Source organism: Pteropus alecto, unplaced genomic scaffold, assembly GCF_000325575.1.
Source record: "Pteropus alecto unplaced genomic scaffold, ASM32557v1 scaffold3, whole genome shotgun sequence".
NCBI classification, from domain to species: Eukaryota; Metazoa; Chordata; class Mammalia; order Chiroptera; family Pteropodidae; genus Pteropus; species Pteropus alecto.
The window spans coordinates 59,849,653-59,877,243 of NW_006442484.1; the positions used below are offsets into that span (position 1 = coordinate 59,849,653).

The 27,591-nt window shown below is 36.2% G+C and overlaps 1 protein-coding gene across 1 annotated transcript in view; it reads right to left on the reverse strand.

The window, feature by feature from the left end:
- The window catches only part of DNAH7 (dynein axonemal heavy chain 7), a 209,522-nt gene that overhangs the window by 2,308 nt on the left and 179,623 nt on the right, over positions 1 to 27,591 (reverse strand). Inside the window, exons 59-65 of the mRNA XM_006921302.3 lie at positions 23,334 to 23,495; positions 17,024 to 17,209; positions 15,373 to 15,510; positions 11,561 to 11,791; positions 8,578 to 8,730; positions 6,997 to 7,174; positions 331 to 434 (exon numbers count right to left, since the gene is read on the reverse strand). Coding sequence (XP_006921364.1) covers positions 331 to 434; positions 6,997 to 7,174; positions 8,578 to 8,730; positions 11,561 to 11,791; positions 15,373 to 15,510; positions 17,024 to 17,209; positions 23,334 to 23,495 — 1,152 coding nt within the window. The remainder of the gene's footprint in view (positions 1 to 330; positions 435 to 6,996; positions 7,175 to 8,577; positions 8,731 to 11,560; positions 11,792 to 15,372; positions 15,511 to 17,023; positions 17,210 to 23,333; positions 23,496 to 27,591) is intronic.

The following is a 27,591-nucleotide window of genomic DNA, read 5'->3' on the forward strand; positions in this document are numbered from 1 at the left end:
GGAGAAAATACAATAAACTTCCTTCAGGCATGCGTTACACTGCTGCTGTCCATAAGTTCAATGTTACTGAATCAACAGTACATATTAAGTAAGGGGCCTTTAAACAAACAAATGAAACCAGGTTTTGTATTGATCAGTTAATCGAAATGTGACCAGAGGATCATGGAAACTTAACCTTTTTAGTTTCTCCAAGGTGCATTGGTTCAGTTTTCACTATTTAGTGTTGGCTCTGTAAAACATAATTACCCTGAATAACAAGGGGTGTGTGTGTGTGTGTGTGTAAAATAGCACTCCCCCGCCCTCCACGTATATCCTTAGAAAAATACTAACCACAGGCACTGTATCATAAAGAATTTTGGGATGTGATTCTGCAAGTTTCTTTATCTTTCTATTCCAAGAAGCTCCATCCAGAAATAGTCCATGAATTAAAACACCTAAATATAAAAGAAGCAGATTAACACAACACTTTAAATATGCATATTGATTGCATTCTGAATCAGAAATTCCTATGGATGAATACTATGCAGGTTATACTAGGTCAGCAACTTAAGACTTATTCTAAAACAAAAGCAGAGTTCTGAGTGCTTTGTCTTAACATCCATGTTTCAAGAATATTTATACTTTGCCTAGTTAATTACTAGTAAAACTACATGCGGAAGATAAAAGAAGAAAGGGAAGTTAGTTTGTGTGAACACTAGCAGATGTATACTTTTAATTGGCCAATGGTTATAACATCAGAGGCCATGGAATCTGCAAGAAAAGTTCTTAATGTACTTGCAGGGATCCAGTGGCTTCTAGGCAGCATGTGAACAAAATACTCTTTTGCAAATCTGTAATGTTGTGAGAGTTGTTTCTCCTCAATTTTGGAATGTATTCTCACTGCAAAGACACATGGATGAACTCCCTCTAGTATGTAATATCATATACTAACAGCTGGAGAACACAAATTAGGAAATCAGTAAAACCCAATCATTTTCTCTGGCTATCCATTTAGCACAGCGTCATGTATTTGAATATAGGTATCTGTACATGAAAACATTCATTATAATTCTTGCACAGATGTAAAGTGAAGCAATGTGGAACTTTAACCTAAGGTTTAGTTCCTAATTTGCTATGTGACCTTGAGCAATTCATTTAACTTTAAACTTGTTCTGTCACTTGGAGAACAGCTGGGAAACTTGTAAAACAATAATGCTTGCTTTGTCTACCTTTTAGAGTTGTTAGGGTCTAATCAGCTAATACTGGTGAAAGCACTTTGTGAAGTAATATATAAAAATCCACTTTGGCAGTGCTGTTCAACAGGACTTTTTGCAATTATGGAAATGTTTTATATCTGTACTTTCCAATATGGTAGCCACTGACTATTAAATACCTGAAACATGGCTAGTGACCAAAGGGTTTGAATTTTAAATTTTATTTAATTATACAGTCATGTGCCACTGAATTATGGGGTTATGTCCTGAGAAATGCGTTCTTAAGTGATTTCGTTGTTCTGTGAACATCAGAGAGTGCACTTAAACAAACCTAGATAGTAAAGCCTACTACACATCTAGGCTTTATGGTATAGCCTATTGCTCTTAGGCTATAAGCCTGTATAGCATGTTACTGTTCAAAACAACATGAGTTTAAATCAAGCACATGAGAAATGATGTCATCAAGAGACAGGTAAACACTCGATGTATAAGGCTATTGCAGCGTAACAACAATGTTTTACAGCAAACTTTTTTTTATATAAGTAGGAAGAGTACATGCTAAAAATAACAATGAAAAGAATAGTATAGTAAATACATAAGCCAGTAAAATAGCTGTTTATTATCATTATCAAGTAATATGTGTTGTACATAATTACATGTGCTATGCTTTTGTATGACTGGAAGTGCAGTAGGTGTGTTTACACCAGCGTCACCACAAACGTGAGTTTAACGCCTTGCACTAAACTACAACATCACTAGGAGATAAAAATTTTTCAGGTCCACTATAATCTTAAGGGACCACCGTCCTATATGTGGTCTGTCATTGACCTAAACGTTATGTCGTTTATGACTATAGTTAAATGTAAAAAGCTGTATGTGGATAGTTCAATGATAAATGTTGGGAAGAATTACCTTTTCTCTTGGGTTTAACTGATGGAAAGAATAGTTGGAATAAAATGTCAGTTTTATTAATTGGCAAAGCATTTGTCCAATAACTCCCCAGAGTATTACTCTGATAAAGCTGAATTGCAAAATGCATCTTTAGCCTGGGGCAATGTGAGGGTTGACCTGCCTGAGGGAGAAATAGGTCTGCAATCACATCTTCCAAGCTAAACCTCTCTAGTCAGATCTATGACCTGAAAGCCAGTCACAATAACTGATGGGAACAGGGAGAGTAGAGAGGACCCTACAGATAGATCCGAGAGAGCCGTTTAATACCCTGGCCTCACTGGTTTGTAAGCATAGCCCAGTATATCTCTGGCACTAACCAACTGGTTATCTGTTTCTCCCTTGGGAAAGAAAACTAATGTCACAGAGAGTAAATGGGAGAGTTCGTGTCAACACCTAAGAAGAGTGGCAGTAGGGATAAAAGTTTCCTCCAATCCAATAACAATTTTATAGGAAAGGTGATGGGAATATTCAAATACATTTTTATTTCTCATGGTCAATAAGGGCTTTATGGAAAACACAACATATATGAGGACAGGTAGATGTTAACAGGGTCCTAGTTCACAGCCACTCCTACTCTGTGTCACGCCTTTGCCATCTATGAGATATGGTCAGCACAGCAACACCTACAGCTTCTCCAGCCCCTCTCTTGTTCACTGTTTCCTGCCCGCCTTCCTGCCATGTAGTGCTCTCCACTGATGACTGAGTAACCCAGTATTTCAGATATGAGGATCTTAGGCAAATACATCTAGAACAAATGATGCCAAATCTAGGCAGATTTACAGTGGTAATGTGGCCACTTTGCATCACTTTAAAAGTGACCTTTTTATTATGTTTAATTTAATCTTAACGTAAATCAGGATGACTTCTTTATGAGCCCCAGTACCCAGCAACAGGCACACACTAAAGTGTAAACTAAAGAAGACAGACTGTGGAGCAGTAGAGAGGATAGAGACAGAAATGGTGCTGATAGCCCAAGCCGTTCTCAAGGCGGAATCCGTGCTATTCCCATTAGGGTCCTGTGAGAAAGCTGTTTCTTGGGAAAAGGCCATTGCATTGCTCCAAATAAATCTAGGTATCTCATTCTCTTTCTGGTAGTTAGCTAAGTAGGAGGGGGAAACTGGAATGACAAAATGAATAAAATGGATATCTGTATTTATTCGTGAAAATGTATGTGTGTGTATGTGTGTGTTTCTGTGTGTACAAAATAATAGAATTCATGATTTAGTGACTAAGCAATTACAGATCAAACCTGGGCTGATATTTTGGTATTCAGTGAAATGGTTTATTTAATTGATGGCTACTCTTTATTATGCAATCTTGGAACACTGAATCGTCTTTGTTGCTCTTTAAGTAAGTTGTGATTTATATATGCTCCACTATTTTCAAGATAATTTTGGATTTTAATAAATTGAATCTTTAATAAGAGTGGTTGTGGGTTAAACTAGTTAATCATTGTAAAAAGAAACACTAACTGCTCTTCACTCTAAATTCAGTGTATAATGATTGGGAATTCAATAATTTGATCTTAGATATTAGCTAGTTTATAAACCTTAGTCAGTGCTTTTATAAATTCTATCTTTCAGCCAAGTTCAAAAACATATCACTCTCAGGGACATCATCACTACTCTTTAGACTTTAATCCAAATGTCGTCTTCTACTTTTATAATAATGAAATGAGGAAAATTTAGAAAAATAATTCTTGCATCTGAATTAAATGCTTCAGAATCAACCATGGCGCTTTCAAGAGGCTTCCTTAGAAATATGATGATGTTTTCAAACTTCTGCAACATCACTCAACAGGCCATAGAGAAAGCCATTAGTTGAGCATGAGAACCAGAAGGCCTGAGGTTTGAGTCTCAACCCTGCCAATTTGCTAGCTGTGAGACCTTGGGTGAGTTATTTAACCTTTCTGAGCCTAATTTTCCACCTCTGTATAACGGGAATGATAGTAGTATCTGTGAAAATTAAATGTAAAGGGCCAGGCAGTTTCTGGAAGCCAGTAGTGGTGAGAGCAACCCTCTGCCCTACTTTGCTTTGCCCTTACCTAACTTAAACACTCCCTTCCCCACTTTCCAAATACTTAGTTTGAACCAAATTATTTATCCTTCTTGGTATGTTGCTAATTTATCCATATTTTGACTTTTAAGAGAATGGGGGAACTGCTATTTATCGGTGTCTTTTATAGCATGTAATATAGTGAGCTGAAACAGAGAAGGTATTTTTTTTAAAGATCTGTATAATTAAAGAAACAATAAACAATTTAGCAAGAAGTTGTTAAATGCCCTTCGGGTATGCAGCACTGTGCTCATTCTGAGTGTGTTAGAAATAAAAGTATTCTGAACAAGTGGCCAGATTAATGATGGGTTAGGCATCTAGGGATGGGGGAAATGATTAATTTTAAGACATCATTTTTCTCAATGATTTTTTTCCTTTGGATATATTGCTCTTAAATATGTTTCTGCAAAAAACAACGACAACAAAATCTTTTAAGTACTAAAGAAGATTGCAATAAACGGTAACTTAAAAAATTGGATTAGATTCCATAAATTTGTAGTTGATTTCTATAGCAGCTTTTGAGGGCCTATTATGTGCCCGATGCTCTGCTAGGCGCTAAGGAAAAAAGATGAATACAAATTTAGTTGTCTGAATTTTCAATGGAATCTTAGTGGTGACATAATCTGTTTACATTTTTTAAAAATTTCTGTCGCTTTGGTATAAATTAAGGATTACAAGAATGTAGTGATACTAGTAGGGAGACAAGGTAAAATGTAGAGCAGAAAAGTCTATAAAAATGGTGGTGGCAGTAGGATCACGAACAAGCAACTGCATTTGATGTGAGTGTGTGAGGGTGAGGAAGAATGAGGAAGAATTCACGCATTTCTGGCTGGATGGCAGTGCCATTCATTAAAGATCATTATAAATTTTACATATTCAGGAGACACCAAAGTGGAGATGTCAGGTGGGCAGTTGGATATATAGCTCTCTATATCTTTCTTAGGAAAAAGATCTAGGCTGGACATTTAAACTTGGAAGGTATCAGCTAGGAGATAATATTTAAAGACATATAAAAGTATGAGGTCACTTGGGGGAGAGGACACAATAAGAAAAGAGAAATAGTCCCAGGACGGAGTTCTTGAGAACCCAATATTTAGAGGAGGATAAGCTAGCAATGAAGCATGAATTATTTCCAGTGAGAAAAGGAAAATCAGGATAGGGTGATGTCTTGGAAACCAAGGGAGAAGAAAGGATGTCTCTCAAAAGAGGAAGTTGTCAACTGGTAGAAACTGTTAAGAGGTTAAGATGAAGACAGAAGAGAATTCGTAGGCTTTGTCAAAATGGAAGTCATTAGAGATTTTGAAAAGAATAGCATCAGTTGATTGGCGAGGATGAAAGGCAGATAGGATATAGGAAGTTCGAACCTGGAGATGACATGTAAACACGATTCTTTTGAGAATTTTTCTATAAAGGGTGGCAGAGATATGAGACAGTAGCCAAAAGGACGCTAGCGTTTAAACTATTGGAATTCTTTATTGATTTGTTTCAAGATGAGAGATTCTAGAGCATATTGCATACTGATAGGAATTACCCAGTGCCGAGAGCAATGCTGTTGGTTTCACTAAAAGAGGATACAATTCAAGGAGCAAAATTCCTTGAAGGAGGGAAAAAATGGGATCTGGACTACCAGAGGGTGCAGATGTGGACAGATTCACCGATTTGGTGTTGCTAAAAGCTCTATCGGATGTCTTCTTATTTTTTCAATAAAAAATGAGGTGAGCTGTGGGGGCAGAGGAAAGATAACTCTTGTTTCGAGAGTGGGAAAGCAACTTTCCCAGGAGATACTGGGTGGATTTCTTCATAGTGTTACCAACCCCTTGAGATTTGTGACAATCGATATAAAGTAAAACCAGTTGGCACAGTGTTGTGATTATCCCACACTGTTGTGATGACATGTCTACTTGTTCGTATCTCCTAGCAGAGTATAAGTTAGTTGAGGGCCAAGTTCCTGTCTAAGTTGTTCGCTGTTCATATCCCCAGTGTAAGTTGTTCACTGTTCATATCCCCAGAGTGAGCCTGTGAATTCATCATTCAGCTATGAATAAGGAAGCAGAACTGTCTTTGACACATCAGTTATAGCAGGACACATTAATGGTCATTTAGAGATTAATGTCATTTATTTAAAGACAGCCCTATTTTGGTAACATTAGGAATCTGTAGTATTTCAAAAATAATGCTTGTTTCAAATAGTAGCCCTGCCACTGAATTTGGAATAAAACATTAAGGTATCCTCTGATTATTGAAAACACAATCAATTAAAAAAATAAAGATAAATTTCCTCATAATCTTTCAATCACAAAATAAATATTCCTATTAGATATTAGCTTTTTAAAGTTTTGCAGCAATGTATATGACAGGAAAAAATACATGATTTAGGGGTCTGAAAAGGTATCCTCTTTGAAGGACCAGGAAAATCTCCTTTTCAATGTGCCATCTATATGCCCTAAAGTCTCCATAAGATTATGGTCGATTTTCCCATGTATTGTTAATTTCATTATTGCTGTCTTCCTAACTTTTTATTAGAAATAATTTCAAACTTACAAAAATTTGCAAGCATAAAACAGTACAAAGGACATACACTCTTTATTCAGGTTTCTTTTATCCCCATTTGCTTTATCACATTCTCTCTTTTTTTTCTCTTGCTCACTGTCTCTTTATACATTTTTTCTCAGTCATTTGAAGGCAAGTGAATACATGGTGATTAATTTTTTAACAGATGAGCAAAGTAAGTAAGAATGTTAATTTTTTTGTTCAGTGCCTAGGCACATAAGCCAACTCATTCTGTCACTGTACTTACCGTCTTCTGGAGCAGTCTTATATTCTTTGTCTTCCATCACTTCATAGTCAAACCCAAGAAGGTCAATGGGGATGGTGTGTTTTCTGGCATAGTTCTGCTGGGCGCCAGTCAGGAAGGCTTGTGTGAAGAAGAAGCCAGAGAGCCAGAAGACCGGTGGAGGGCCGACCTCGTACCATTGCTATGGTGTCAAAACACAGGTGTCCTAACAATAGAGCCTTTCAACTTTGAATGCAACACTGCTTAAAAAAATTTGCCCCCAAAACACTCCCTCTATTATCTTTTAGGTAAACTAACAACTGAGCTAACACTTTGAGAAATATAAAGCCATATTCTGACAGTTTTAAAAATAAGTAGCATAGTCAGTGTTTTGTTCTGACGTGTTTCATGTCCATCGCATGAATGCAGATGTAAATGTCTGTTTTAGACTTACCCCAGGATTCCTTCAGAAAAGCTCCATGCAATAGTGAATGTCTAATATATATTATTGCATAAGCTGTTACATAGTTGAATAGAAGAGAAGATCTTTAGAAAGTCTGGTCAGATGGTAAAGTTTTTCTTTTTTTACTATTTTTTTCTCTATAGTCATAAGTACCCAGTACAATATTCCTTTGGAAGTTTTCCTTCCTATTTTACCAAAATACAATGAAATCCAACATTTGGAAACACAATATTGTACATGGAACTCCCAGAAGAAACAGGATAATGAGAGCTTAAGATATTTATAAATATCAAGATACCTGGATATTCTGTTCATATATTATAATAAGTTAGTTGAATATTGACTTTAACTAGATAGTAAATTACAGAAGTCAAGCCGAAGAAACAAATTTGAAGAACTTTTCCCTATTAGAGTTCAAGGTGGAACATTCATTTTTCAAGAACAATCTTAATGCTTTTGCATCAACTCTAGGACAGCAGCAGGCCTGTACTATGGAAGGGAAGTTTAGTCATTTTACCCCTGCAGAAATGTTTTTCACAGGTAGTTTTTGATGCATTATATACAATATCTTGGACATTAATTAATACTTCTAATGAATACAGTTGTTAGTAAGAACCAGAGTTAAGCACCCGTATTGCCAGATAATTAGGAGGTAGACTTCTGCCCACCCAACATTTCCAGGACAAGTAGCCATAAGGTTATTACTGTCTTGGGCTAAACCAGCAATCTAGTGATATAATGTCCTGGAAAAATGCTGGACAAGGAGGAAATAATGCTCCTAGCTTGTAACTCGACTGTCTTTCTAAGATGCTCTGCTCTAGGGATCTATTTTGACGCTAAATATTTAATGGAAAAATCAACATAGCCAGTTGTTTTCTCTCTTCAAATGTCATTGACTTGAATGTCTAACTTCACTGAACATGAATGCTGGCTCCCAAAGGAGCTTCCTGATTTTCTACTTCTAATACTAGTATTTTGACAATTCGGTGTAACTGTTACATAAATTATTTGCAATACTGAGTAGTGGTTATTTGTGCCTGGTTTGCACAGAAAAACTAGAGAGTATTATTTTCACATTAGGTATCATGGTGAAGAAAATGAAATCAGAAGAAACTTAAATATGTGCATTTAGAGGAACTCACCTGCAAGAATTTTAGTCTTGCAAGGAAATCGTTCACATAGCTCCCAAGTGGTTTAAGGCTTGGGTATGATTTACGCATCCACATTCCTGGAATTTTCACATTCAGAATGCTGCTAACCACTTCTTCAAGATCTGTAGACATCACTACAAGACCCTGAAACACATTTAACCTTTGGTTAACAGGATAGTATAGATTTTGAACAAGCCCCTCTTAAATACCTTCTTTATAATTATCCTTTGTTTACAATTGTGATTATTTAAGGTCAAGTCATATAGCAAAAAAAAAAAAAAAAAAAACTAAGTCATGGAGTCTTCAAACTATTCCTGAAAAAATATTTAAAAATTCAATCTAATTAAACTTTATGGGAAATTTTTTAATTGAGGTATAATTGACATATAACATAATATTAGTTTCAGGTGTACAACATAATGATTCAATGTTTGTACATACTGTGAAATGATCACCACAATAAGTCTAGTTAACATCCGTCGCTATACAGTTACAAAATTCTTTTTCTTGTGATGAGGACTTTTAAGATCTACTTTCTTAGCAATTCTCAAATATGCAATACAGTATTGTTAACTATCGTGCCATGCTGTACATCACATCCCCAGGACTTACTTAAAGTTGACCATTGAACAACGTAGGGGTTAGGGTGCCCACCACCCTTATAGTCAAATCTGCATGTTACTTAAGTTGGCCATCTGCATCCACGAATTCCCAATCACAATTGAAAGAAATCTAACTATGGATGGTGAACACATAACACAATATACAGGTACTGTTAAACTGTATATCTGAAACTTACTGGATTTTGTTAACCCATGTCACCATAATGAAAATTAATTAAAAGTAAAACAATAAAAAAAAAAAAAGAAAATACAATTGATTTTTGAACAACCCATTTAAAAAATCTGCATTTAAGTAGACCTGTGCAGTTCAAACTCATGTTGTTCAATTCTATTTTATAGCTGGACATTTGTACATTTTGACTCCCTTCACTCATTTTGCCCATCCTAGAAAATCTTCTTAATCAATACTTGGCTACTCACTACTATTAAATCACAGCCTAACTATGCCTTAGTTTATCTATCTATTAATTGGATAACTAATATATTTCTGTCCTGCCTTTTTAAAAGGAGTTTGACGAATACAAGTTTAGAAAAATGATATAAAGTGCTTTGAAAAGTTAAAATATCTTAGATTGCAATTATGAAGTTTAATTGATCTCACCTATTTTGAATCACTAACAGACAGATGTCCAAACTCTGAGGCCCTTGAAAATTCCTGTCTATTTGATCTTGCTATGGGCCAGTTGCTGTCATCATTTCTGTTTTTTCTATCATTGACAATATTATTCCAACTATCATATGGAGAAGTTTTCAAAGTAAATTTCATGGATTCATCACCTACGTTTCATTTGCCTCCTTTCTTAAACCCACTAAAACAATAGTAAATAAATTTATTTTTTAAAAGCTTAAGCCCACAAGTACAGAAAAAATAAGGACTGGTACAATGACAATACAATTTCGGGAGATAGAAAGAATCTGGACAATTGGTAGTTGACTTAGTAGTCAGGAGAAGCCCAATACTAATCTGGTAGAGGGCAAAGCTAAGAACGAACTAGGTATATATTGCAGAATACCCCCAAATACTTGGACTTGATGGCCCTAGGTGAAAGTGAGGAGAGGAGGGCAGCTAAATAAAAAAAGATTGTTGAAACCTGGTTTAAAATGCAAACTCCTAGGTCTTCTCCCACAAAACTGCACATCGCCTACCTTGAATGAGACCTGGGGGGGCGGGTAGGGGGAAGAAGTCCCTGGAGTGAGGTATACCAGGCTCAGTTGGGGTCAGAACTGCCATACTGAAATCTGGAATTAAGTGAATATATATTTGTTGGATGCTGAGATCCCTGAAGCCTTTTTTTCCTTTTAGTCCCCAGAGTGCAGGAGGCCAAGCCTTTATCTTCCAGGAAGGATACAGGAAGAACCAGGTCAAAGAGAAACACATGGTACTGGATGCTTCTTAGCCTAACAGCCCAGACAGATTATACTACAGCCAGCCTAGTAGGCTCCTCTTTCAATGATTCATATGCAGCCATTTTTCTCTCCCTCCAATGCTACTACAAGAAACACACGCAGCCGCACTATTTCAATCATGTGGTTGCTCACTGTCCACACTCGTGCTCCCTTACATCCTTTCTGCAGTGGCCAGAGTAAACTTTTAAAAACACAAAATAGATCATTTCACTTCATTTCTTAAAATCCTCTGATGGCTTCCCTCTATATTTATAAGTTAGAATAAAATTCAAAATCCTAACCACGGCTGACAAGGCCATCATGAAGCCATGGCTTCCTCTCTGTTCTACCATGTCCCTTGGGCTCAGTCCACTCTGGCCACATCTGGACCATGCCAAGCTTGTTCTTCTCTCAGCCTTTGCACTTGCTATACTCTCTGTCCACACATCTCACAGCTTGCCCTTCATACCAGGCCTGTGCTCAAGTTCAGTTCCTCAGAGAAGCCTAACCCAAAATGACTGAAAAATTTTTCACCCATCATTCTCTACCCCTCATCCTGTTTTATTTTTTTTTCCTTAGAACTTATCACTTTCCCTTTACATTATATATTTTTATACATACATATATTATATAATTTACTTGTTTATTTTTTAAATTGCTTGTCTTCCTTACTAAAACAAGCTCTATATGGGCAGAGGCTTTGTCTTTCTTACTCTTTAACACTTTGTGTCTTCTAAGCATGTATCCTATCCAGCAAATTATTGTTATTTAACATATTGTATAGTTATTCACCTGTTTATTGACTGCCACCCCCCAAAATCTATATGCTCTTCAAGGCCAGGGATTTTTTTTTTCTTATCCCCAGAACTAAGAACAATGTTTGCATAGAATCTGTGCCCAATAAATATTTGCTGAGTAAATAAATGTTTAGTATAATGATTTTCCTTTGGTGTATTTCTCCTTACCTTGATTGCTTTTTGAATGTTAATGCATGATTCTCTTATGGTACGCAACAATTTATTGAACCGTCCCATCTCTTGGACAAGCACAGTGTTCATGCTCTGAGTGTAAGTTGTTGGGTATCTCCTCATTGCAGCCTCAATGTCAAAGTTGTTTGGAAGTTTACCCAAGATGTCACCAGTGACCTCATTTACTACTTCATCCGATGATTTTGCACCAGCATCTGCAGAACGAGACTGTAAAGAATCCAAACTGTTAATCAGAAATCTTCATAAAGGTCTAAGAATTGGTGGATAGGAAAATTCTAAGGTAAATTTTAGGAGTACTGTTCTGCTATTTTATCTCTGCTTCTTCTTTACAAGAGGTTTATTGAAGTGATGATAATGGGCATGGGGGTGGGGTTTCAGGAGAAAACAAATGTTAGCAAGGAGGAAGAAGGGCATGTACAGTGTTCAGAGGTGAAAGAGGATCTGAAGGAAGCAAATAAGCTTCACATTGTGCCACCTGGGGATGGGGTGGGGCGAAGTGGATACTACCGATAGAGGGAGAAAAGGCATTTACGTTAGTGGGGTGGCCAAGTGAGGATGGGTATGAAAACTCAAGAGGAGGAAATCTGATCTTGCTTTGAGAAAGCTTGCCACAAAGTATAATAACTCTGGTACCTATTGGTTGCCAAAAGCAGAGATATAGTTTTCTCCTTGAACCAGGAGGGCAAAGAAAATAAGCTCATCTCCTCTAAGCATTTGGAAGAGTTATGGAGAAGAGGCAGACTTTTGTGATTCATGTTGAAAGCAAGGAAGGGGAATTTCATTTCAATTTTTACTTTTATGTTTGTAGTGGCATTGTGTAAATGAATCTATATTTCCTGGAAAAACTCTTTAAATTCTCAGAATAAATGAATGTGTGTGTGTGTGTGTGTGTGTGTGCACGCGTGCCTGTGCACGCGCATGCACATAAGGGTGTCCGTTGAGAGAGAACAAGCACTATTAGAATATAAATAAATACATCTCATATTTTTCCAGTTCTAGGAAATTGTTTAGTCTTATTTCAGATTTTATATTTCCTGGTTTTTATATTGGATCCATTCTAAAAATATTGACTTTTACTAAAGTTTCTGGTGAGATTTTTTAATGCAATTATCACATATCGCCATAAGATCCTATACAGTTGCACAATAAAATATTAAATATAAAATATAATTACATATTAGAAAAAAAAGGACATGCTGTTACAGTAATCCTTTATTATGATCCCAAGTGCTGGGTTTACAACTAAATATATAAAACAAATTAGAGAACAAAGAAGATAATGAATATTTGGCCAAAACTAATGAAATATCTATTTCCATTGCATTTAAAGACTAATATACTGATTTGTATTCTGATGTGCATACAAGATACTATAAACTCATTAAAAACATTCTTACTTTCTAACGAGAACTGCACCTCCAATAAAAAAAAAAAAACAAGGAAAACAAAAATCAAATACCAGGCCTATAGTCCTTAAAAATGTAAGAAAAATATTTTTTTGTATTACAAACATTCCCTTTACCTATTTCTCATAAACCAAAACCACATAATTGAGGTGATATGTTTTGAAAGTAATATCCAACTGATATGGAGAATTAAGAGCAAGAGGGTGTTATTTTATAATTGTTTCACTTAGCTTTTTTCTTTTCATTACCATAAAGTTTGCATACATGTTGTTTGACAGCTTCTAAGGGTTATTTTCTTTTTATTAAACAAATAAAGATAAGTGGGATTCATTTTCAAGGTGACATCACAGAGTTTAACCTTTTCATTTCTAGTTATAATATTTTAAGTTGAAACAATTTTCCTATTCAAAGAGTCAAATCTGGCAGTTAAGGATAAGCAAAGGAGCTCTGCAAAAGTAACATTCTTAACTTCCAATAACTCTCCTTCTAATTTTAAAAGGTGTTTTAGTTAAATACATAATATAAATGTCATCATTAACTTGTTCTTCAAACTCTGCAGTTCTGGTCCATCTCTTTGCCTCTGAATCATGGTAAACCAAATGTGGAATCAGTGAACTATTACTATAATTGTACTTGCCAATCTGAGTGTGAGGATATTGAAAGAGGTTGTTTAATTACATACTGAGAAGATACCCCATGCGTATTTAAACTTATTTGTTTGGTTCTGAGTCATTTTCTGTTGGAATGAGCCCACTGTTTTATGTATTCTGTAATGTGGCACATCCCACCATATTTAAATAAAGCCAAGACACTATTAATGTCCTGTCGTCAGACTTGTATATTACATCTAATGTTCCTAAAGATCTATGCTCAGGCAATAATTGATTTTAGTGCTATTAACATGTAAATGGACATAAAAATAGTCTCTAACCTTTTTGCTTTATGAGAAAATGTTATCTTATAGTAGATTAGAGCTAGCACTTCCATGTACTTTTCCTCAATGATAGCACACCATTTTATCTTCCTAATTTGGTTCTCCTAGCTTCCCCCCACCCCGTACCCCCAGCACCTCCAGTTATCTGTCATCTAGGTCCCATCCCATCTTTAGAATCTAGATAGAGAGTACAGCATAGTGGTTCAGAACACAGATTCTGGAGCCTAGTAAGAGTCAGACTGCTTGGCTTTGAGTTCTTGAAGGCTTGAAATTGCACTAGATGACCTTGGGTAAGCTACTTAATCTTTCTGTGTCACAGTTGTCTAGCTACACAATGAGAATAATTAGCCCCAACTTCATAGGATTCTACTGTTATATATAAGGTACTGAGAACAGTGCTGGCATACAGTAAGCGCAATATAATATTAACTATTGTCATTATTACTCCAAGATTCCATAAAAATAAAAAAGATCGGCTAGAAAGCCGTTAGTGGGATGATTTGCTTGACTGAAGAATCATCCTTACCTGTCAAAATTTCATTCAATCACTAAGGGACCTCTTGCCATTTGGACTAACTAGCTTTCAAGAATGAAAAATAAACCAACAAATGGCCTAGTGCATTTTCTAAAAGGAGAAAAATACAAGAGAAGATCTTAACAGACAAACAAGATTAAATATTATTCACTTAACTGTATGGACTCATGCCCATGGCATGCTGAATTCTGATGCCTTGGAAGTTAACCCTACAGCCCGCCCTCACCCTTATGCTTTCACCAATGGAGCTGCACGTCCATCAAGAGTCAACCATATTTTTCTCTTAAACCTTTTTCTATTCATTCTATACTTACTACTGCAATTGTATTCGTTAAATATTACGTAATCTGGTAAAATACTAATGTGTAAGAAACTATTTCTATGTAAACTAGATTAAACGTCCCGGAACATTTGATAAAGATAAGTCATTTCAAAAGTTGCTCTTAAATTAGGAAGAGACTAGAAAATAAAATAAACAAAATTCCAGATAAATTCTGGCTTCCCAAGAATCTTTGATATTCTTCTTGCATTTAAAAAAAAATTAAAAAGGGACATAATATGTCATGTATTTGGGCATGGTTTATGCAAGAAAGGCAAAATGGAACTACTTTCAGCAAAATACTATCAAAGTATCTTCAGAGATACTCAAAGAATGTTACTCAAAGATCTCCTAGCAGCAGAATGATATTCAAAATTCTTTCCAAGTCAACCGATTAATGAACAAACTCCCATACATATATGTACTTTGTTTAAATCCATATTTAAGGTATGTATATATATTTTTCCTTTCCTTAAAGTGGTTCTCCACCTTAACAGATAGAATTATGTATGTGGGCCTCTACCCTGCTGGCACATGCTGCTTAGGGAGCTTCCTCTCCGGCCTCAGAAGCCAGCCTCTGTACAGATCACAAACCTGTGTCAGAAGAATGTTATCGAATAACAGTTGAGTTTCTGACTGATCTTTAGTGATATCTGCATTGGCATTCATCCCAAAGATTTCTGGCGCTGGGGTCAGTGGCAGAGTCTTTGTGTATTCGATATAGCTTTTGTGCTGCAGAGATGAATAACAGGGAGTCAGGAGGTTAGAAATCAATTATCCTGTAGAACTTTCTCACTGAAAAGAGATGATTTTCAATACTCAAGTTATTGAGTGGATGAGCCTGTGAGACTAGACACTGAATACTTTCATTTTCTTTCAACTTGGGCTAAGGTTAAAAAAAAAAAAGATATGAACACATTTAGAGAGAGAAAAAAAATGTACCATTCAATTGAAATGGATTTTAAAGCAGAGAGAGGAATATACTGGCCTCTTCATTTAGAAATTTCTTCTAGGGAAATCATTCTGTGCTGCATTTTGCTGATGACTGTTCTTAATTTATTGCAATAACAATAAATTTTTTTCTGCTCTACTCTGATTTTTCTTTTTACTCTTATTATGTAAATCCACCGAATTCAGAAAAGTTATCTGAAATTTTATTATCCTGAGATAACTATCATTAACAATGTGTATCTTTTTACGCATATGCACACACGTTTTATATTTTATTTACATGGACTTCTATCAAAATTCCATATCTTTCTTGATGCTCATATAATCATATACAAACATTCAAATGCGTATATGGTGATCGGGGTGGTCTTTGATGGTTTTTCTGTAAAGATCATGTTATGGGTCCTTTGACAATTGATCACTGAAGATCTTGTGATCCATGACTCCGCAAGTTGACTTGCTCCACCCGATCAGTGACCTAGGCTCTGGGACTAGTTTTTCTCTTCATCCCATTGATATATGTCCTCAGCTAGCATTAATCCTAGTGAATGATGGGGTTAGGGTTGGGAGGTTATGCTACTTGTCTCTGTTGAATGTGGCCAGGTGTTTAATTTTCAATATGTGCCCTTTTGACTTCTGGGAATAAAAATGAGAACCAATCTGATTGTTCTGGCAATCCCTGGAAGCCCTATTGTGTGATAATCTGAAGGTCACATCTTCCACTAGACAAGACTGGAAAAAAATAGCAGAAGGGAACTTTGGCCTTGTGAGGCAGGTAGGTCTGTGACTCTCTGCCACTTTCTATCTGTGTGGCTTCAGATGAGTCATTCGATTTTAGTGAACTTGCTTTCTCATTTGTAAAAGGGATAGAATGATGATACCAATGTTAATTTGATGCTCTACGTGACATAATTACACGTAAGTGCTTTGTAAATAATCAAGCATGATATAAATTTCAACTATTATTATTAATATTATTTTTAACCCCTCTCACATATATTTCCATTTTAATTGGAGAAAAAGAGTTTTTACCCAAAGGACTGAATTCATGATAATAGAATATCAGGTCACTGAGGTAGCTATTCTTGGGTTAGGGACATTGCTGATAGGCCCCACATTACAGCCAGTAAAAAAAGCACTAACTCTATTCATGGGATTTGCTCTGATCTTACAAGACTGAAGCAAGCACACACAATGGTTAACAAAAAACAAGGCCTTTGGAAAAAATCACCGTTTTCTGTATCAGAGGAATGTCATATTTTACTGCATTCGTTTTCTAGAAGGGCATACTTACATCACCAGAAGGAGGAGCAAAATAGATGCCACTTGAGTCGAATTTATAGTCTGGATTTTCAACTAATTCTTTGTTGAAGAATTTGTTTAGAATGCTGCGCAGCGTGCGCCGGTCCCAGTCGTCCGTCACCCTGCCTCCATAATTGCATTCGCCGGTCATGTACCGCACAGCCTCGTACGGCAGTTCCTAAAATTGAGAGCTCAAGTTGCTCAATCAGTTAAGTTTTCAGTGGCACCTTACACAAATTTGTGTTTCTTGTGTGCTCAAATGATTAAAGATTTTACAAACGTTCACATTAACGCAATTTCTTTTTATATACTTCCCTGTTAATTGTTGCAACTTTTCCCAGGGTCTTTTTCTTATTTTGTGGTTTGTCGTTTCCATTCAGTCAGTGAAGACAACAGAACTCTTACTAGCTTATAAACTCACTTAGTACTCAAACAACATTAATGGACCACCTACTATGTGCCAGACACAAAATGAAATAGCTGTCCTTGAAAACTTTGCCCTGCTGAGTGACATTTAAAACAAATCTAATATAATTCAGAGATGTTGATATTAATTTCCTTCACTGCTTTTTTATATCCATATATATTTTGACAATTGGAATCACACTGTATATACAATTTTGCATATAAATTTTCATCAAATCTCATGAAATATCTTTTACCATTTCATAAAAAACTCTTTGAAAATACTATTTTAATATCTGCCTTCTAATATAGAATACATCATTTGCCTTTAATTTTCTACTGTTTTAAATTATTTTTCATTAAATATACATTTCTGATGATCCTTTAGTCTAGATTCCTGAAAAGGAAATTACTATGTCAAAGGGAAGGAGCTTATAAAAAGCAATTGTTCGATGTCATCATACTGCTTTTCTGAGAGACTGTAGTTAATTGTAGGAATCAGTTTGAAGATCTTTGCTAATTTGATAGCCCAATAATAATTAATACTGTACTAATTTGCATTTCTATAATACTGGTAAGGTTCATAATTGTTTCATTTATTTAATAACATTTGTTCTTCTGTGAACTAGCCGCTTACTCTTTTTTTTTTTTTTAACCTGTAGAGAATTTTTTAAGAGTTTATTTGAGCCAAACTGATGACATATGCCAGGGAGCAAGATCTCAAGTGCTCCCTCCTACTCGTTTTCTTCAATTAAAGTTTTACTTTATTTGTTTAAGCTGTTTTACAAATTTACCTTTATTTATCAAATTTGTGGAAATATTATTCCTATTAGTTTGATTTTTTATTTCAGTCTATTGTATACAGAATTTGTAAATGTTTATAAATAAAAAAAATTGATATTTTACATTTGTAATTTCTTTTATCCTAAGCATAAACAGACACCCACCAGCAATGTAGAGAATTCTATTTCTTACTGCTCTCAACAAAATTGAGCATTATCATTTAAGGGAAAAAATTGACAATTAAACAATAAAATTATTTTTATTTTTTAAGTTTGTTTTTTCTGATATTGACATTTTTTAAATGTTTACCATATGCATTTCTGGTTCACATATACAATGGAATATTACTCAGCTATAAAAATGAATGAAATCCTACCATTTGCAATGACATAGATGGACCTAGGAGTTATTATGCTGAGTGAAATAAATCAGACAGAGAAAGATAAATACCATATGATTTCACCTATATGCAGAATCTAAGGAACAAAAAGAACAAACTAATCAAAAACAGACTCACAATTATAGAGGTCAATCTGGTGATGGCCAGAGGGGAGGGGGGTTAGGGGGTTGGGAGAAAGGAGTGAACGGTTAAAGAAGTACAAATTAGTAGTTGATAGATGATCACAGGGATGGGGAGCATGGCATAGGGAATGCAGTTAGCATTAATGTAATGGCTAGATGGAGAGCCAGAGGAGAGAAAGAGCAATTAGGGGAATTGTTTTATAAACCATATAAATGTCTAACCAATGTACTGTATACTTGAAACTAATAACAAAATAAAATTTAAAAAATGTTAAAGTATACGAATCCTACATTCCAGTGGCCCCACTTTGAGGAATCTCTTTAATAAAAATAATAGCACTCGGAAAGAGTAGGTAGTAGTGATTAGAGAGGGGAAACTCATTGAATTAGGAGTTGGAAATTATGAAATTTGTTATTTGGTAGAACTGCAACTGTAGGTGGTGAATTTAGAACATGTGTCAATGACTGAGACCTTGTGGAGAAACAAACAACCAGGAAGGAGAATTCCAGCACGATTATGGTCTCCCAACGGCAAATGTGAGAGGAGTTGGATCAGATGCATGAAATACTTGCGCTTGCCTTGTTGACAGGTCCCCACCTCATAAAAATGAAACATAGTAAGAAAACTCATATGCATATCAAATAGCCAGTATATGGGGTAGAGAAACATGTGGAGAAGTTGGCCACTGGAGAGCTTTACGAGGCAGACATAAGATGAGCTCTGGCAGGGGAGAGAGTTTATATGGAAAGGGGATAAACCTGCCAACATGGCCCTGAGAGCTGATGGGTAAATTTTTTTTTTTTTCTCTCAGCAGTCTGATCACAACTAGAACCAATTAAATTAGGGAACGTGTTCCCCCAGAGGCCCAGGTACATTGACTGGGGTCACAGATATAGTAGCAGCTTGCTGCTGGGATTGCTTCCCTGCTGGGTTGTTATAAGAAGGCTGAGACCATGGGCAAGGAGAGAGGTAGATGGAAGCAGAGCTCCATCTACAACTCGTATGTAAAGTTATATACAAAGTTATTCACTTTAATATTTCTTATTAGCAAAAATATAACAAGGAAATAAAATATGAATAGTTAACGAAGGGGAGATACAGAGTAAGCAGTCATTAAATAAAGATCTATATCAATTTTGAAAGTTGTCCACAATATATATAAAGTGAAAAAAGCAAACTGAAAACGAATATGCAAATATACTTCTGTTTTTGATTTTTGAAAAATTTTTGTGTATATTTTGCATAGGTACTTGTGCATAGGAAAACATCTGGACAGATATGCCCTCAGCTATGAAACTGGTTGCCTTGGGATAAAGTTACCGTGAGAGCGAGGGGTGGGCCCCCTTCCCCACCGCTCTCAATCTCTCTTATACACACGCCCACCCCCCACCAAAAGAACAACAACAAAGCAATTGCCCATGTGCCAAGTAGATTATATATATATATCTTATACTTTTTTATTTTACAGTTTCATTTTTCCTATTTACTCTTTTAACTCAATGGGAATTATATAGTATGATGAATCTAAGTTAATTTTTTCCTAATAGCAAATAACCAATTAATTATTCCATCATCATTTATTGAAACGTTTTCCATTTCCTATTCATTTAAAATGCTGCAATTACTTTGCCTAATTTCTACGTATCATTCTGTTGCCACTCTTGTTTTTAAGAGCTTGAAAATCTTCCCACTCATCATGATTTATTCATTAAAAGACACTAACTGAGCCATTTACTATAAATGCTGTTTTAGATACTGGGAATACAAGAGTAAACAAAATCACCATGTATTCTAGTGGCACATGATTTGACAAAATTACTCTCTTTTTGAGCAAAAGTTTATAGTTTGGGTGGGTGGTGGTTCTATTACTTTGATTCAGGCAGAGAATGGAAAACAGGACTCCATTAGATAATCATTCCTCATTCCGCTTCTTTTTCAAATGTTTTCTCTACTCTTTGGTCTCTTATTTTTATAAAGCACATCACTTTATATCAGCTCCATGGACTCCGAGCACCTGACTAGACATCAGGGCTCAATGAGTGTTTTTCAGTCCCAACACTTGTATATCAGGGACCACTTTTGTGAAATCTCTGTTTCTTCAAGTTCCTGTTAGTGTTTGATTCATCTAGAATGCCAGAGGTTTGCTTATAGATATCACTTTCCCAACCGCTTGCTATTCCTCTTTTTATATTCTTGGCTGGGATCGAGGGTACCTACTAAGTCATATTTCCAAGGCATGGAGTTGCTCACAGTAAATTAGACCATATAAATTTGGTTCCATTGCCACAGCTGACCCACTGGACCTATGTAGAAGCTAGAAGAGCATGTTCTGGTACAAGTTAGGAGATCCTGAGATTTTAATCCCTGTTGCAACCAAAAACCCATTCTAATCTCCAAGGGGAAGTTAGCATGCCCCTCTTTCATTTGATTTCCTCATCCTTCTTCTCTTGCTTATTGTGTGCATATGTGAGAGTTTAATTCTGATTGCTTTCTTTGTTAAAACATTAGATCAACAAAAAATGTTCATTTTAGAAGAAGGATTACACTACACTTAATAATATCAAAGGGAATTGTGAATTCACATTTCTCCCAGAACTTTTCTTTCACTCTTGATGAATTATACGTAATAGAGTAGCAGTTTTGTTAAGTTACATAATTACTATGCTGTAGGAATGAGAAGCACACTAAACTGTTATTTAATACAAGAAATCAATTCAGTCAGTCTTGTACATCATTAGAAATTCTCTCTACCGTGTATGACAGGATGGACGACTCCTGATAGTCCCTATTCACTCAGCATGCTCTCTCCTGCTTTTTTCCATGGTGGCTCAGTCTGCAGTTCCCATGCCTTCTGTCCTCTCTCTTCCAATTGATATTGAGTGCTCACCAACAGTCATTCTTTAGTTCTCTTCTTATATTACAAGGCCTCTCTTTAAAATCTCAGATGTTCTCAGGCTTCTCCAAGGACGAACAATTCACAAATCTCCATTTCATGCTCACCCTCTTCTCTTGGCCTTTATAACTATATGCCAAAAGCCTATTAGATATTCTCACCTGGACATCTTTGATGTATAAAATGGAGGAGACTGAAGCAACTTTTCACTCCCCAGCCCCATTTCACTAATGCACCTGTTATACACTATTAATTCCTAGTATTATTTCCTGCTTGGGTTAATGAATGGTACAGCCACCAATCTAGAACAAAAAACTGACATCAACTGAAACTTCCCCCTCTCTTCCTTTACCATTTAATATCTAAGTCTTTTCCGTCCTTTTCGCTGCATATCTTTTGTATTTCTACCATGTTCCCCATCTTAGCTCAAATGCTTTAATTTAAACTCTTATCATCTCTTGCCTGGGTTATCCTGATGGTCTCCTTTATTAGTTTCTAGGGTTGCCGATAGGTGACTTAAAACAACAGAAATGTATTGTTTGATAGTTCTGGAGGCTAGTATTTTGAAACCAAGGTGTTGACAGGACCACACTCCTTCCAAAGCTTGTAGGAGGACCTATCCTTGACCCTACTAGCTTCTAGTATCCCCAGGTGTTCCTCGGCTTATGGCAGTATAACTCCAATCACTGCTTTCCTCTTCACATGGCTGTCTTCTCTGTGTGTGTCAACATTTCTCTCTTCTTAAAAAGACACCGTTGTATTCTCTGACACCCACTCTACTGTAGTATGACTTCCTCTTAGCTTAACTAATTACATCTGAAACAACCTATTCCCAAATGAGGTCATATTCTGAGGTATCATGGACTGGAACTTCAACATATCTTTTGTGGGGGACACAATTCAGCTCATATCATCTAAAACTGGTCTGTCATTTAAGTTCCTCTAATCTACTCTCCCCTGGGTTGCTAGAATGATCTTTCTATAATGTAAATATTCTCCTAAAAACACACCAATAACAATAGAATAACTCCCAAGTCAGTTAGCATGGATACAAGAATGTTCCAAATCACTTACAGACAACCAAACTTTTTCACATATTTGCATTTTTAAAAATTTGAGGTATAATTGTCGTGTAATAGTATTTTAGTTTCAGGTGTACATTATAATCATTCAGTATTTGTATACATTATTTGCACTTTTTAAAAACCTTTTTACTGTTGCTTCTCCAGCTATCTACTTGAAAACCTATTTATTCTTTAACTCTCAAGCATCTCCTCCTCTGTGGAACAATGACATTTTTCTTAAAAAAAAAAAAAAAAACCCTCATGTTCCAGAACAGAAGGAAAGCAGTCTGTTGGTTTGTTTTGTTTTCATTTTGGAGCCTGGTTAATTTATGATCTCAAATCTCAAATCTTTTTTTAAATAAGTACAATAGATCACTTTTCAGAATCCATAGGTGTTTATGTGTCAAAATAAATGATGAAATATAGGTTCCTAATAGACAAACTGACATCCTAATTACCTATGATAGCAGTTATAATATCCTGTTATAATAAAGTGCTACTTAATAAGCTGTTGGGAACTATTCTGCTATTCATTTTATAAGAGTAGGAATCAGAAGTCCCTGCTTACTGTACAAACGCTTACAACTGATAACGAGCAAAATAGGTAATGTTCTTGCTGTGATTTTTATGATACCTCATACTGGTTCAGGAACATGTGGAGTTGCTGTACACTGATTCTCAGGTCAGTCTCATTAAACTCATAAGGAATATTCCACCCCAGGGGTCCAAATTTCCGTCTCTCTTGTACCAAAGCATGAAAGAAACAGAGGCCATAAAGTAATTTCCTGAATTCCTCCTATAATGAGAAGAAATGGTACCACATCATTATTTTCCCTCTAACATTGCATTACATTGACTATATTTTGAAATTAAAGTAATTAATTACTTTTGCTTATAAAAATATCCATCCTAAAGTTTAACTAAAACAGAATTAACTATGTTTCTACAGTCTATTTAGGCAAAAATATGCCCGTTGTACACCTGTTCAGTTGGCATGCATAGCTATGTACACTGGGTTTTTAGGAAGTATAGTACGCTTATCTAACTTCATGTTACCTTACAGGGTTTTAGAGGTTCCAGCTGAAGCATCATGAGGCGAGAAATATGGATTCCAATATGTGGTTCCAGATCACCATGGAGAAGTTTCAAAGGAGATAGTTCAAACCAATTACGCAGAAGAACTTTTCTACAAGAAGGACTTTTGGACTGATACTTTGGGCAGCACCCCTTCCCCCCCCCCCAAAAAAAAAGATAGTGACTTTTTTGGTTGTTCTCAGGTAATAAAAAGTCCTACAGTCACTCTTAGTTGCAAAGGCAGCCTTGATTCAGAAATCAGAAAGTATGATGCAATATATGAATCATCTGTAGCCTCTACAAGGTAAATGCAAAATGATCATCATAGAGCTTGAGAGAGGATTTGTGAACAGTTTACTTTGGAGAGAGAGCTGCTATGCTGGGAGAACCGCTGCCCCCACCCTCAAGGGAGAAGGGAGTACGAGGTCTATCTCCTTAGTCCACGCTAGTGAGAAGGAATTAATAATGCCACTCAAAGAGCTGATGCACGCTCCCTGCAGCTGGGGTGGCGTGGGAAAGTGCAAAATTCAAGAGGAGGGCAGTCTAAGGGCACAAGATAGTGAACTGTGAGAGAGAAATCCTCACCCCGCCTCTGATGCTGGGCCACCCCAGTGCGAGTCCAAGGAGCCGATGGGGAGGGGGACTAGGAACGTCAGCTAGGTTTTAAAGGGGTCATTTTAAAGGTTTCCTGGTCAAGAGACTTGTGTCATGGGATGAGGAAACCTCAACAGGAGGGGCCTGTATGAAATAATGCTGGAGAACCAAAATCTGAGGGGAAAAATGCTCAGGAGCAGCCAGCTAAAGGAAAAGCACTGCCAAGGACGATAGGGTTACAGCCAGAGGAGACCAGCAGGGCAGCCAAAGGAGAACCCATGGGAGAATTCACAAGAAAAAGAGTCAGCTTTAAACCCAAGTGCAAGTGCCAAGTTCAGAGAGCTCCAATCAGTAAGGAGCCCAGAGCAGGAACTTCTGCTCTCCCTGCCTTGCCCCTGCACACACTCCGAAATGAGCTGTTAGTATCAGCAGCTATCACCCACAAGAGAAACAAAAAGAAAGATGACAGTTCCATCATCTTCCCCCAACAGCGCGAAGCCCATTGACTCTAGGTCTGAGGTGAGACACTGCTGAGTTGACACCTACATTTTGATAAAAGTTGACGTGTTGATTAATATATTGTATCGTACTTTCTGATTTCTGAATCAAGGTTGGCTTTGCAAGTTAAAATGACTATAGGTCTCTTTATTACCTTATAATAACCAGAAAAACCATGAAACTATCTAAGGTTTTATCCAAAGGCAGGAGGAAGTCTCCCCTGTGCAGTAAAATTGAAAGAAGAGTGGAAGATAAAAGTAAAGTAGCATAAATTTAACCAGAGAAGTGAGAGAAAATTAAGCATGCTATGCTAATTCTGGGACTATTTCAGACATATTATCAAGCAAATCAGTAAGTGTGTTGTTGTGGAAGCCAGGTTTCTCACTGTAGAAGAAGGGACATGCAAATACAGATGGAGTGAAATTGGAGGTATTGATATGATGAACTCATTACTTCTAAAATATGTATATGAGTATATATGTGCTCACATACTTGTTTGTATGCATGTATATGTGTGTATATATATTTGTATATATGCACATGTATGTGTAAGTGTGTGTGTGTATATATATATATACACATATATATATATGTATATATATATATATATTTCTAAGCTCTCTCCACCGAAAGGGTCAAGAACCAAAGACAATGCAGTAGCAATTATATACATTTCTAAGCTCTCTCCACTGAAAGGGTCAAGAACCAAAGACAATGCAGTAGCAATGAGTTCATCTAGCACCTAGATCTTGGTCTCTACACCACTCCCTACTAAAAAGGAAACAGGAGTCTTCAGAAAAATGTCTGGTTGCAGGACTGGGGTACAGATGAGCCTGGAGCATCTTATGCTAGAAAGTACAAGGGACAATAATTAAAATTTGTTATTATTATAATTTTTTTAAATGATGGCACCTATAACAAGTACAGAGGAGCCATCTTGAAGGAATTCCCACTAATCAAATCTGGAACAATGTGAGCAAAAGACTTAATAATAATAATTTGTAAACTACTGGGGAATAAAGAAACCTTAGAAATTTATTAGTTGATACCAATAATAGATAAATAAATGGGGAAGAAGGGAGGGCTTTTGTTGACAGTAGAGTGCCAAGTGTCAAATATGGAGGGAGTTCTAGAGTCAGAATTAATGTTAGAAATGAGTGGATCAGGTAAGAATTAGCAATGGCTACTAGGCTGGGTCAAGGGTAGATTTCAATGAGAAACAGGATATTTCCATGGTCCTAACATATGTTCCCACAGACCAAGTTTTAGTTGCAAGGGGCAAAACAGTTATCATACAGTGAAGAAATAAGACAACATTTCATCCAGATGATCAAAACTAGTATCATCGATGAGAGATAAATGGGGATCATGTGCTTCCCGATGAAATACTCTGAAGCACAAGATCACCTGCATAGTATTCTGGCCAAGAATGTATAACCTGAATCTAATTATGAGGAAATATCGAGCAAATCCAAAATGATAAATGTTCTTTAAAAAAAAGGGGGGGGGATGAATTTTTCAGAAATGTCAATGTCATAAAAAATAAAGAAGGACTGAGGAAATGTTCCAGATAAAAGGAGGCAAAGTGACATGGCAGCTAAGTACAAGTTAGCCCTAGTTCAGCCCTGTAGTGGACGGGACAGTGCTATAATGAACCTTACTGAGTCAACGGACAGGTTGGGAACGTAAGTGGCAATGAAATACAATAGTGTATCCTTGTTAGATTTACTAAACTAACAACTGTACCAGGATAAGATAGTACCTCTATTCTTAAGAAACATATATTGGAGTATTAATTTAGGAATTAAGGGCCATGATATTTCTAACTATATAGTAACAGAAAGTGACTATAGGCACGGGGTATGGGGTGTTCTTCATGCACCTTTTATGCCTGCAACTTTTCTGTAAGTTTAAAATTATTTCCAAATAAAAAATTAAAACAGAAAAATTATGATGTGCTGCTTTGGTATTTGAGGAAATTTGGGTTTTGGTTTGGACTGTGGTTCATAAAAGCCTAGATTTCCAACATGTGTGACTACCCCTGGAGAGACCTTTGGATCTAGAAGAAAGGGAGTAAAATTTTGCAAAAAGGCTTCTGCCTGGCTATTATGTGCAGAAATGCCCTCACCACTGTCCTGGTAGTAATCAATACAAAAACTAGACATACAGCAAGTCTTAGAAGCTTAAGATAAGCTTTGACTTAGTTTTAAATATAGATGCTTTTTATTTTTCAGTACCTAAGACTTTTGTTTAATGAAAGTACTTCTTTATTTTTAATGTTTTCTTTTGATGTGTACTTAAAACATATTCCGACATCAAGAGTGTGAGCTTTTTAATGGCAAAAACTTACCAAGGTTCATAACCCCTCTTAAAAAGAAACGCTTCCATTTTTAATTATGGGAAAACGCTGTGAAACAATTTTAGGTCACAGACATTCACACACAGAATTCTAATCATGAAAGCAGTGGGTGGTTTCCCTGCCTGCCTGGTGATGCTAAAAGAGACCCTTATGAGTCCCATCAATCAAGGAGTAAAATCATTTTGGCTCTCATTATAGTTATATGGAGGAAATATTTTTATATTTTAATTTAAAGATATGGCTCCAAATAGCAAAGGGCTCAGTTAATATCTTGAAACAAGATTCTCCAACCTTGCAGATTTGTACTGGGAATGGCTTACAGCTGACTTTCTAAATAGAAAGCTACATTATTAATGATATCCCACAA